This window comes from Ammospiza nelsoni, chromosome Z (assembly GCF_027579445.1).
Source record: "Ammospiza nelsoni isolate bAmmNel1 chromosome Z, bAmmNel1.pri, whole genome shotgun sequence".
NCBI lineage: Eukaryota > Metazoa > Chordata > Aves > Passeriformes > Passerellidae > Ammospiza > Ammospiza nelsoni.
In genome coordinates this window covers 31,436,982-31,450,844 of record NC_080669.1, presented here as the reverse complement: position 1 = coordinate 31,450,844, position 13,863 = coordinate 31,436,982, and the positions used below count along the sequence as shown (strand labels likewise).

Here is a 13,863-nt window from a genome sequence, read left to right as displayed (position 1 = left end):
AGAGAATGCATGTCAGTTCAATTTTGTGATGAATTTCTGCCTATTGTTGCAACAAATGTTGGTGCATTTTAGTATTTTCGTGCCTTTATAGGTATTTACTTATTTTCCAGTAAAAAGACTTTTTGTTTTCTGTAAGGCACTATTCTGAGTTGTTGTTTCCAGCTACAAAAATGTAATTATATACCTCAGGTATTTAAGATTTTAAAAATCTTGATGAGCAATCTCAAAGGAATACTTGGAATGCACTCCTTGTAAGTTGGCTCATTTTCTTGTAAGAGCTGATCTGGGAGCGGTTGTAATGTGGAAAGTAAATTAAGCGGTGGGCAAGCATTGCATATAGGAATTTATTACTCTAAACATTTAAGACCTATGAGGTGATTTAGACTTACTCTTGTTATTTAAAATATATCACTATCTTTTGATATATTTGGTTGTTTCTATCAGTTTATAAAAGCTGTCTAGAAATACTTTTGAGTTTTTGAGTTCTTCTCTGAAAGAACAACTGAAATGAAAGTATTTGAGTTCTTATCTGAATTTGAATTCTTATCTGAAAAATACAGCCACTGGTCCTTGACAGCAAATCCTGAAGCAAGCAGATGCTATTCTGGTCTGATGCCATTATGTGGAGATACAATCACCCTTTAGCTGTACTATTGTCATAAAGGGAGCTGAACTTTAAATAGATTTAGAATCAGTGCATTTCAGAAATGGTTGTGAGATGATTTTCTTTTTTTTTTTTTTTTTTTAGAGTGCAAGAGGTGGATAAACTACAATTTCAATACTGTAATCTTATTCAAAATTATTTTTAGCACCGGGAGACTGAATATTCTCCTTCTGGAGTCATCATATGTCAGAATTGTTCAAGGCTTTGTAAAACTGTTGCCCAATAGGTGAACATGGAGACACAGCTAGACCCCATGAAGGATGATTTGCCTTTAATGGCAAACACCAGTTACATGCTTTTAAAGCACTATGTATTGGACTTGGATGTAGATTTTGAAAGTAAAGTTATTGAAGGCAGCATAGTTTTGTTCTTTGAGACTGGGAGCCAGTACAGGAAAACCATCAGTGCCGGCAAAGAATGCTGCCAGTCACAGTTTGATGAAACCTGTAAAATGAGGGCATCTGAACCCTGCCACATTCCTATGATAAATGTTAGTACTTGTTCATCTAAAACGGAATGTAATGATTTTGCTGTCAGTGGTAAAGAAGAGGAAGCTACTTCTGATGAAAATGGTAACCATAGCAACAATGAACAGGCTTCTGGGATTTCTAGTTCAAAGGACTGCTATGACATAGAGGATCATGGAAACAAGGATTTTCTGCTGGTATTGGACTGCTGTGATTTATCTGTGCTAAAGGTTGAAGAGTTAGATGTTGCTGCTGTGTCAGGCATTGAAAAATTTACAAGGTCTGCCAAGCTAACTGGTGTTTCAAAGGAGCTGGAAAATATCCGGAATCAGATTGTACATGAACTTGTGACTTTACCTGCAGATCGCTGGAAGGAACAGCTATACTATTTTACTCACTGTAGCCAGGCACCTGGCTGTGGGGAACTTCTGTTTAGTACTGGCACCTGGAGCTTGGAGATAAGGAAATCAGGAATTCAGTCTCCAGCGGACTTTCCTCATGCAATAAGAATATGGTACAAAACCAAGCCAGAGGGAAGATCTGTTACATGGACTACAGACCAGAGTGGCAGGTATGTAACTGTTTGCTGAAAGATTTGTATGCAATAAATTTAAATAGGTGCAAGAATGGAGAATCATATAATTGCTGAGCAACTGTGAAGATGATGAATACACTGTTCCACAGTTTTCATTTCATCCTTGATTTGAATCCTTTTCCTGTCCTGTAGAAGAATAGACAATTCTCTGCTCGTGAAACCCTAATGGACTTGAGGATCACAGGCCTGTCTTAGTGATTGTGTTTGGTCTTTTTGGGTGGGAGTAAATAACTTGTGTGTACTTCAGTAAGTGTGTGCAGGGAATGGAGAATTATCATTTGGGGAAAGAAAAGGTATGACTGACACGTTACTTTGTGCTCTTTTTCCTTCCTGGCTTACATAGCATAATGTTCAATATACGTAACATTTAATAGAATTACAATTAGTCCTTTGTCAATAATGTAATCAGCTTAGAAATACAGTCTTTTCCTGTTTAGTCTGTCATAATCAGCTTTCAAAATCTTCTTCATCTATAATGTTAAGAACATTGATGATAGCAAATGAACTGCAAACTGAAGAATTGGCAATTATATCTAGTGTTAGTGAAAAGGACATGGTATTGTACTGAATATTTCCCTTTTATAGAAGAGAAATTACAATCCACTCTTGACTTCTAAAACTGTAATTGTTTTATTGGAATGTGGAAAGGTGGATTTTAATGGCTGTTATTTCTTTCTGATGTCTAAAAAGCAGGAACAAAGTTGGAAGAAAAGGAACAAATGTGATCTAATTTAATACTTGCTTTCCTTTCCCAGTCAAAAGATAAATGGTCATCTTTTATTTCAGTTATATTAATATAAATTAAGTCTTTTCACTAGCTTCTGTGTTGATGAGGAAAATGAGGCCTTTTGATTGTTGTGGTTAGGGAATTCTGCTACTAATCTGTAATCACCATCAAGTCCAGAAATGCCTAAGTCATGTTCGTTATTAATTTCCCTTCTTTTCCTCACTCCCTGAGGAGTTATTTTTAGTATAAGTTTAGGAAATTTAACTTGATATAGTACCCTTATATCTGAAAATTCTGAATTTTGACTGCATGTGAAGGTAGAGCAATTGCCCATGATCACATGTCTGTGCCCAACTAACTAATGTTGGCAAGACTCAGCTGGTATAGGACTCCTCCTCTCTGTGGTTTGAGCATTTGAGTGTTTCTTTTAAGCATCTAAATCATGAACAGTTTTGACTCTTTATGAGTCTTTTACTGCAAAGCATTATTTTTACTTTAGTGGCATTTCATGGCAGTTGTACACTAATGAATAGAATTTTATGGATCAGTAATGGAGCAGAAAAAGCAGGCTTGACATGAATCCAGAAGTTTGATGGTATAAAATAGTACAAACTGATTTATTATCAGGCCTACATTAGTCCAAAAACTAATGCCTGTCAGAAAATAAGTTTTCATAGCATAATCATTACAATATTTCTTGGTATCTTTTTAAAATCAAATTCTGTATGTGATGAGCCCATAAAGATAGTGATAAATCTCATATTGCCATATGAGGATTCTTCAAATTGTTCCAAATTATGTATCTGGTTCTTTTTATTTTAGATGTCAAATCTTTTGCCAAAGGAGACTATACTGTGGTTCCAACCCTGAAGAAAAGTAAATAACAAAGTACACACATTGTGTAACCACTTCCAACGTTTCCTGTAATTTAATACTAGTACAATGTTTTGAAAATTAGCCTATGCACAATTTTATCAAGAGCTCCATTTTATTTGTTTTAAAGAATGATGTATTATAATACACAAACAACACCAGCTGAAACAAAGCTTTGTGGGATGAGCTTAGGCAAGATCAGATATGTGTATACAGACATGTTATCACAGCAGGACACATTTCTGTTTTTAGCAGAGGAACTGAACATGCAGAATTTCAGTATTTCCCTGTGCAAGCTTTTGTGGCCAAACAAAAAAAGCAATGTCAGAGCTGACTTGTGCAAATGGAAAGAGGAAAGGAGGTAAAGTATAAAGGACAGTACAAAGGACGTATGTATGACCAGGACACCTACCAAAATACACTTTATGAAAGCTGGTGTGATGACACAGGTGTGCGTACAGCTGGGTCATAAGGCATATTAGGGAGGTAATCTAATTGAAAGTAAGTACAGCAGGGAAGAGAATAGAAGGGAATGTGTTTGAAAAATACTACTGAGGATAGTTTGGAAGGTAAAGATATTTACTACAAATTATAAAATGTGTCATGAAAATAGATGTTTGGTTTTTCAGTGGTGTGAGTTAGCATTGTTCTGTGTTCTTGGAAGCTGGAAATGCAGGAAGAAAAGTATTTGGTTTTCTTCACAGGCAAGGTTGGATAGAATAAGATAGTCCATAACCCTGGTAGGTCACAGACCAAACCCTAAGAGGCTCTCCTCAACTGTGGAGAATCTCTACTGTTACTTTGTTTAATTTTGTTCCCAGTAACATTAATACGGGAATATAAATATTTGATAAATTAATGAAGTATTTTGATGTTTGTTGGATTATTCATATGGTATGCAATGAATTCTAAAGACTAACAAATGATATTAATAGAATGGAAATTAAAACAAACAAACAAAATAAACCACAAAATAACCCCATAAGCACAAACAAACAAAAACCAAAAAAATCAAATCAAAACAAAAAAAGTAGGCAAACCCTGAGTAAAAAATAAATGGACTTGATATTCCTGAAATGTGGAAGGCAACAAACCAATATTTGCAAAAAATATAAATTCTGTCCTCTGAATTAGTTGTCCTAACTAAAAGGAAGACAATGAGGAACATGAGTATTATTTCAACAGTAAAATGTAAACAAGAATACCTGCTCTGGTGGAATCTGATGACAGTCACTGGAACCTTGCAGATATATAAATTGATAAGGCAGACTAAAACGTTTCTTGTGATTTAGATGCCAGAAAGTCCTGCTGCTTTGACAGTGGAATTTAGAGTAAGGAACAGCTACCAACAGCAGTGCTTTCACAGGGATTTGCCTTGTAGTTGGAGGGTGCCCCCTCACATCCTTAAATGGAGACAGCCTTTGCAGAAATAGGGAATGTAATTTTTCAAATAGAGGAAGGGAATAGAGTTTCTGAGGTGGGCTTTTCCTTTCATAAAGCCTCAGACATTAGGCAAAGCAGTTTGACTTGGGTGAGCCTTAGAATATATTTCAAGTGTTTGATGTCAGGCATCTCAAGGTCTGCAGATTTCTGCTCAAAGAACAAATTAGCCACTGAACATTTATTATTAGTTTGAAGATCGTGTTAATACATTATTATAGTATAGTGGGTAGGCTTACATGGAAGAGGGAGATCTGCCAAGAGCTGGTTTGAACTGATTTTGTTGAGTTGTAAAGATATCAGGACTACTGATGAGTTACAATTGCATGAATCAAATTTTCATCAGAGAGATTACTGAACAACAGACAGTCTCCAGTCTCCTCTTGGGGCAAACCCAAACATTACCACAACTAGTACTTTATTTCTCCAGTAGTCTGGATGGCTGTTTACTTGGGAAAATTTACCCATTTTTCTCATAGTCTTCCTTTTAGTTCGGACAACTGATGGAGATAATTTAAATTTTTTACATATATTTGTTTATTGCCTTCTACATTTCCAGGAATATCAAATCCATTTATTTCGTACTCAGGGTTTGCCTATTTTTTTGTTGTTTATTTTTATTTTTTTGTTTAATGTCATAAAGTTCTCCAAAGGAGTGACTAGAGATGTCACTCCTGTGTTTTATGAATCTTTTGTGGATGTTTGTTCTTCCAGTGTGACAAATAACTAGATAAAAATTCTGAGTTCTCTGCTTATCTGTCTTTTGCTGCATGAAATTTCCTTAACTCTTGAAACCTACCTTGGCAAAGATTATGGTTGGCATAAACATTACATAAGTAGATGATTTGAGTATTACAAGACCATTAAAAGTTAAAGACTGGGGTGGAAGGGGTAGGTAGTATAAAGAGGAAAGGAACTGTGAAGTTTCTTGCTAGGAGCAGTAGAGATAAATGATTAAAAAAGGGCAAATACAGGTATCAATTGACAAGAGCAGTCTAAACTTAATTATTTGTTTTTGCTGTTCTATCATGTGCTTAGATTAGCTGTTTTTTTTTTTTCAGGATCAAATGAAGAAACTGATTGATACCAGGATAACAATTATATTTCTGGTCCTCTTATGTGCTGAAATTGCGCTGCCTGACCCCAAACAAAGACAGTTGTCAGCTGCAGTGGATATCCTAAAGTAACATTGCACAATTACCAATTCTATAAAAAGAAATTACCGCTGTAAAACAAGTATAGCAAATATCTAACTAAAGGCTTACATAATTGTTTTTCTGATAGTTTCCTTTAATATTTACAACCTGTCTATTTCATTACTATTTTTTAGCAGACTGACATAATTGGGTATATTTAGGAAAATAATGAAGTTAACAAATATACCTAGTCAAAAATTGTATTAATATGGGTGAGGAGTGGAAAGAAGTCCTACTTCTGAAGAGATTATGTATGTGACCAGTTTTTCTCCACTTACCTAACTCACTTTCTACTTGGGCTTTTATGGTAGAGACTTGTGACCATCCTGTGTGTGTATATTTTAGAATTAAGATGTCTTAGGGAAAAAAAAAAGCTACTGGACAAGGAGGCTTAGAACTAAGCCTGTAGGAGGAGCTTGAGTGCTCTCAAGCATATCTGTTCACTGAGTTTCATTTTCTCCATCTGCAAAATGGTATTGGCATCTGTAAAATACCTTATGGTCTGCAGGTAAAGGTGCTCTCTGAGAGCAGGTGACATAAATGTTCTTGGTAGCATCTATTATCTGTAATGTTGATATTGTATTTGACACAGCATTATAACATTCAGTTTAGCACTGTTCTGCCAGTTTTCTCTGTCATTGTGGCATTTCCCTGTACAGAATATGAAGATCCCCTATACTGCTCCTAAGAGGGGATTGTACCAATGGCACCTGGCAAAACAGCCTTCACTGTGCATGGCTAATCATTGGGAAAATGTGTGTAGCAGTAGTCATTAATCCCACCTTTCCTTTTTGCTTTCCATGTCTTCTCAGCACGAATGTGTTTTAGGGTAAATAATAATCCCACTAGCTCTTGACTAACATTACTAGGGGTAAGCAGGTCTTCCTAGAAGGTGAAAAAACAGGTTCTTCTTTTTTCCTGTGAACTCACTGTCATGCACTCTTTGTTTTTACGGGAGAAAAGCCAATTATATATCAGATAGGTTACAGATACAGTTTTAGGAGTTTAATTCTAACTAAGTAAATTAAAAATCTGTGCAGATTAGTGGTCTATTACATTTAGCTATACATTATGTTTTACTGTTTAAGAAATAACCACCTGGCTTTCTCTCCACTGCAGTTACCTGAACTTCACTTAATGTCTAGGTCCTACTCTCTTCACTCTGGTACATGACGGGGGAAGTTAGACCATTTTCTTTTCCTACTTGTGTGCATTAACAATAAGGCCTAATTAAACTGCAGCTTTCGTCTCTCATTTGCTGGAAGATCAACTGACCTGCATTAGTTAAGCCACAGTAATTTAATGTGCCAAGACAGTTAAACCACAGTAATTTAATGTGCCATGGGATCCAATAGCAGAGATAGCAATGACAAGAGGGCAAAAATATCTTTGGAGTATATTTAATCTGTGACTCAGTATTTCCATGTTCTTTCTCTCTGTATAGTTTGAAGTTGGCTTTGGAGAAGGAATAATTTGAAAGCAAAAGCAGTTTGGAGGGGAGTAAATAAAATCTTATGATTTTAGCCATTGCAAAATCAGTTTTGCTCTAACAATTTGTATCCTACTTTCTGAAGTGCTTTGATAATTTTTCAACTCAAGTAATGAAAGATACTGATCAGAATATTTTTAGCTTCAAGAGTTCACAAAGTAATGTATTTTGCTCCCATAATATTTAGCTTTAAATATCGTAGGTTTTAAAAAGTTCAGTGTAGTGACGTGATGATTTCAGGACTTTCTTTTACTGGAGAAACCTATTGATTGTGGATTTTTTATATAATTTATAGTTTTAAAAATAGCCTTTTTTCTTAAGATAAGTGGCATTGTTATGCACATAATAGGAATTTAGGTAATACTGCAAAATGAAACAAAATAAGTAAACCAAGAATCATTAAGTCCATCCACCAGCAATAGCAAGTTAGAAGGAGCTAATGAAAGGCCTTGTTACCTTCCCAACTGCAGCTAAATGGTTAATAAGAAATTTACTGTCATGAAATATTGCAGCTGAAATTGGAAAGGGGTAGATGACTGAGAGGTTTGGCTGGGAGGAGATTTAGAGTAATTACAAAAAGAGCAGTACTACAAGGAAGATTTCTATGTAAGCAGCAAGAAGGAGGCTGAAGCTAACAGGGTAGAAATTAATTCTTTTTATAAGCCCTGTGGCTGAAATTTCCAAAGACAAGTGAGCTAGGATGCATTACCTTTAAGATTAAATGTAAAAATGCCAGGATTTATTGAGGCTTGGAGTAAGGAAGACTCAAAACTAGATCTGCTGATTTTGCTTGAGCCTCGAGGTTGCTAATGCAGGAGACTGGATTCATGATAGTGAAAGCACTACTGGAATGATAGCAGGGAGGTGTCACAGGTGTTGGGGAAGCCCTGCAATGGCATTGTCAGAAGATACTCAGAAGCCTTCTTTGACCTTATGGGATCAACTGGAAGCTATTATATGAGGCTGGGAGACTCATGCAAAAACAGGAGAGGGAAGAGAGTGGAGTTACTATTTTCTAATCTGAAGGTATGGTAGTAATCTTGCTTTTCTTGTCTTTAATTACTTAGATTGTATTTTGATTAGTTTATGTCATACAGCTTTGTACCTGCAGAACTGAAGTTAAAGGAAGAAACCACCTCAGTACGACAGCACCTTTGATTTTTTTATGTAGAACTTAATTCAGTCTTTCATATTGTAATTCCAATGTCAATCTCTTTTCCTTCCATCTAGGCCATGTGTTTACACAATGGGATCACCAATAAACAACAGAGCCCTCTTTCCATGCCAAGAACCACCAACTGCCTTGTCAACATGGCAAGCCTCAGTTCGAACAGCTGCAGGCTTTGTTGTGTTAATGAGTGGAGAAAACTCAGCAGAACCAGTACAGCTTCGAGAAGGTGAAATACATTTTTCAAGGCAAATTATTTTCCATATTTTTGTAATTAGAAACCAAGCTTGTAATTCTCAAGGCCTCAGGATAACTTCATAAATATTTGAAGTATTTGCATTTCTGCATTTCACTGTGTTGCTTTTTTCTCCCTCTGTATTTCCAAACCTAGATTTAATTTTTCATAAATTGGCTTTATTTTAATCACAGTGTATTCAAGTTTTGTAGATGCAAACCTTATCAGGCTCTCAAAAACTTCAGGCCTTGGTAGATAACTATCTTTCAGTTTTAGTTCTCCAGTCTGAGTGTAGCATGTGGTTAGAAGCAGCCATTGTGCCATATGTGTTGCCTGGAATACATGGAATATCTGAAGAATATCTGGTCAGTGCCCTGAAAATCTGATCTCCATGGGTGTTTTTGGCATTGATAAAACATATCTTTTTCAACAGTAAGCAAACAAGGATTTCTTCTGTGTTGGCTGTACTTTGTTATCTAAATGTCTTTCTGCACAGAGAAGGAAGTTTTTAAGGCTTGTGTAAGTTCTACGTAAAATGAAGTGGGTCTTGTTCTTGTGAGTTTTGATATAATCTGTCAAACTGGGTCAGTATTTTCTAGTGTGAGTAGTTCTGATGAGGCATAGCATGCAATAAAAGGTTAGAATTAAACTTTTCTGGGGAAAAATGTCTTCTCTTCCCCTTTAAATAGACAGGTTTATTCTTGAGCAGAAAAAATAGAGAAAGTCTCTTGATTTGCGAATCATCAGTTAATCCATTTTCATGGAATTGTCTGGTTATATTTGGCCATATATGGGGCCTCTTTCAAGGTTTGTCTCTGCTGCTGAAATATGGAAAACTGCTATGATAAGCTGCTCAGTTCTTTTGAAGAATAATACTTTCCTGTCTCAGCATCAAAAAAGCAAGGACCCTCTTGACTTCAGACTAGGATAAAAATTTACAAAACTAATACAGAGACAAAAAGGGAAAGGGGTAATATTCTGAGGAATGTTTTAAAGTCCAAGTAAACCCAAGATTTTAGTGCTAATCTGAAGCCTTGGATAAATTCTTAATTAATTTAGGAATAAAAATTCATGAGTTTAATTAATGGGTTCTGATTTATATAACCTCTAAGAGTTAAAAAGTTTAAAAATATTCTGTTGTTTTAAATAACCTGTCCACACAGATCTTGTTGTTTGGCAATTCTGGAAGGTATATGAAATGTATTCATCTTAAAATTTTGTCTTTACACAACAGAAAGCCTTCCAGGGTAGCTTCAATTTAAATAGGCTTGCCAAGTTGTTTGTATGCAGTATGCTATTACTAGTGCTGCATATTTGTAATATCATACATAACTGGACAATTAATAAAATCTATTTTTAAAAAGATGCAATTTATTGGAATGAGTTAGCATTTTGGTAAGCAGTTGTGGATAAATTTATTTTGAATAGAATTACAAGTTAGCTGAATTTTTTTTTTCCTTTAAAAGTTGTATTTCAAACCAGTGGACAGGTAGACAGTAAGAGAACACCAATCTGAGTTTGATTCCTATGAGCTTTTAGAGATCTGCATCCTGCTTCACAGACACGTCTCTACATGTACGGATCCAGTGATCCAGGGCATAGCTGGGCTAGGTGTACTCTTATATGCAGATTCCTCATTTACCACTTGTATTTGCAGGTTTTGGCAAGAGTCTGTTCCCTCCCATATGTGCCACTTTTGCATTCTGCCTCCTACAAAACTGTGGTTGATCCTGTCATTTGAAATAGAGGGAGCCCAGGTTTGTTTGAAAATAGTGAAAGAAAATTTGCACAAATAGAAATGGTAACTATTTGAGTATGACCAAAAGTGCTTAAAATACCTTGCATTCTTTATGGAGTACTTATAGAAGTTGATCAGAAAAATGCAATTATTAATACCTTTGGGAGAAAGCTTGATGAGGAGCATTACATGTGTGTATAAAGTGAGCCGTTTAAACATCAGATTTACTTTTCTACATTTGTCAGTTTTACTTTCCTTCAGCACGTTACTATAATACATAGAAGCTGCAAATACGTTTAGTCACAAGCACCTTTCTATTTGTTCAATTCATATTCAAGAAGCAGATTCTCAGCCATTAAGTGTGAAACGGACTGGCTCGCTTTTTGTGTGGTTACTCTACTACTGTGCAATCCTTGATCTTGTTTTGACACCTGCATCGTGAGTGAGGAGTACACTGGTAAAAAAAACCAGAGTGCTAGATTTAGTTAGCAGCAGCAACCTTTGCTGCTAACTACACTACTGTTTCCTTTGCTTCTGCTCCTCACTGTCCACAAGGCGAAACAAAAGAGTGCAGTACTTGTGTTGGTTATCTCCAGGATGTATCAGGGTCTGCAGCATGGTAGTTGAGAGCTTGTCATGTGCTACTCATCCCTCTGACCCAGTGCTGAACTAATGCTCTGGCATGAATGTGAGGGAGCTCTGTGAGGAGTTCTGGTTTTCAGATGAGATCAAGAAATCCCTACAAGTCACAAAGAGTTTCTGAAAGCTGGAGGGTTCTTAGGCCTGGTGCTCCAGCCAGAGAGTAGTTTTTTACATAACTACTTATTTAGCTGCATGTTTATGTATTAGCACTAGATAATATATAAATTAGTATATCTGTTGCTGTTGGGCTATTTCTCCTTTTCTGTAGAGGTAGTCAAACTTTGTGGGTTTTAGTAAACAGTAAACATCAGCTGTATTTTGTGGTGTTTGTGTTAGTGCAAGCTATTTGACAAAAAATATACTGGTAAGTAAAAATGTTCATAATGTGCTTGCATCTGGCATTAACAGATATACCTTTGGCATTTTTTCAGTTATAATGAACTCTATAAAACTCAAACAATTTTAGTGATCTCAAAGATAGCTGAATGCATTAAAAATTCTAGGAAGTAATTACATAAATTCCTGCTCTTGTTAAATATTTGCATGGAAAGTTTTTCACTTTTAACTCATAGAATAGGTGATTGTTGCTGCATGATTAGTGCAGTTATGACACAATAGATTTGCTTTTCAAAAAAACAAATCAGAATTACAGGTCAGGAAAATAACAAAATATTATAATTGCCTAAAAGAAGTATGTGTAAGAATCAAGTTGTTTTAAAATTACATTACAAGTGCAAGGACTGGGGTGATCTATTTTTCCCACGGACTAATCCCAGCCCAACCTTTTGTTTTGCCCAATGTGTTCTCACTTAGTTGGAAGATGTTTTTATGGTACGAAATGCCGTGTTTGGTAAAGAAAACCACGTTTCAGCTGCACTGTTTTCTGTTACCCTAGAGATGGAGCTGTCTCCAAGGCTGACACTGAAAAGCACAATGCAGCCAGAGGATGGGGAGAGCAGCAAAAAGGAGTTGAGTGAAGTTTACAATCCCAATCTATGTGCTGGTATAGATCATAGGATACAGATGAAGGAAAAAACAAAACAAAGTCCCCTGATGTGAAAACAGTGTAAGGAAGGAAGTGAAGTTATGGGAGAGTTCAGGCTGGGAGACAATTTTACCAGTAGTGAGAGAGACACAAGATTACTTGAGTTAGTTGAGCTGTCTTTCAGACAATGCTTCATGGTTCTCTCCAGAGGGAACTTCTGCCCATAAAAAGACCTTTTCAGTCACTGATCAGGAAATGCACTGTTTCTCAACCTGAAGGATTCTATGGTTCTATAGGGAGAACTCACTTGTCATGCCCATGCATGTGATTTCAGTCAACAGCTGTAGGACAAATATGTTGGTATTCTACATAGTTCTTGACATCAAAAAGCGTTGCAGGAAGTGGACTGAGCCCTGGGTAGATATGCAGAGACATTGTAACACTTGGATCTTGCTCTAGGAGGATCCATAGTTCACATGATTTCTAAAATCCTTGCAAAGTAAAAGGAGCTTTGGTACCTTCACTCTTTTTGCATCAGGTCAGCTCTAAATATTCTGCTCCTTGCTAATTTGTATAGATTTCTGAATGCAGTACACGCTGTTCTTCTCTCTGGACTGTTAATCTGATTGCCTTGCCTTTTCGACATTCTATTCTGTTCAAGCTGTTTGTGGAGTGTTTTTTAGGGAAAAAAACCATCTTACTTGCTCTAGCCTGTCTTACTAAACTTGTTTCTCACTGTAACACTCTCTGATCTCTACCTAGCACAGGCCAACACCCGTTCCTTTTAGACAATCTCACGGTTGTGAGAGCCTTCTCCTTTATACCTCGTGCCATTTGGAACAGTTTTCTATAACAGCTTTTTGACTTCCATGCCTTTTTCAGAACATAGTTGAAAACACATGACAGCTTTTCAATTACAGCTTTCTCTGATGCTATTTAATTCTAAAGTTTTTACAATTAACATAACTACATGGAGCTTTTAGTAATATTTTATAGCATTTAGATGTTACACTAAGTGCAGAACCTCTGAGCCTTGTCCTGTATGTATGTAAGTTAATGGCAAAGTTGTTATTAACTACAGTAACAACTGTGTAGGCTTGGGCCTTTAGCCCAGTGTCTATCAATGACACTCTGTACATCAGGAATTTGGTATTCTGAAATAATATGTTGTTGCTGCCATGGATGACCTTTTTCTCTCAAGGTGGAATTTGCTTGTCTTGGCTTATTTGTAGTTTTGTTAAGTTAATAATAATCAAAAAACAAAAGGCGGAGTGAAATTTGGCAAAGTTATCCTCCTTATTCTTAATGTGTTTGGAGCAAATAAGTCCATTCTGCTTACATACTGACAGGAGCTTAGGAAAATTAGAAGAGTAATATATGTTCACCTGACAATACTGACAAAAGGTTTTTGATGGATGTTGCCTAAAGTGGAATGGGGTGAAGGAGTATGAATGGTTTCTAGTGCATATAAGAGGCAAAGACTTTATCTACCTCCCAGAAGACTTCACTAATGGTATTGCTTTGTCATACTAAATAGAAGGTGGAAAACTTGTCAAGGCTAAACTAAAGATTTTTTTTTTTGTTCTTCCTTTGGACAGCCTGACCTTCTTAGGTCATTAAGGTAGGAAATCAAGTGATGCTTTG

At 36.1% G+C, this 13,863-nt stretch overlaps 1 protein-coding gene across 1 annotated transcript in view; it reads left to right on the top strand.

Moving 5' to 3' along the window:
• Positions 1 to 896: 896 nt before the first annotated feature.
• The window catches only part of AOPEP (aminopeptidase O (putative)), a 175,058-nt gene continuing 162,091 nt past the window's right edge, over positions 897 to 13,863 (top strand). The window contains exons 1-2 of the mRNA XM_059492960.1: positions 897 to 1,702; positions 8,682 to 8,848. Coding sequence (XP_059348943.1) covers positions 897 to 1,702; positions 8,682 to 8,848 — 973 coding nt within the window. The remainder of the gene's footprint in view (positions 1,703 to 8,681; positions 8,849 to 13,863) is intronic.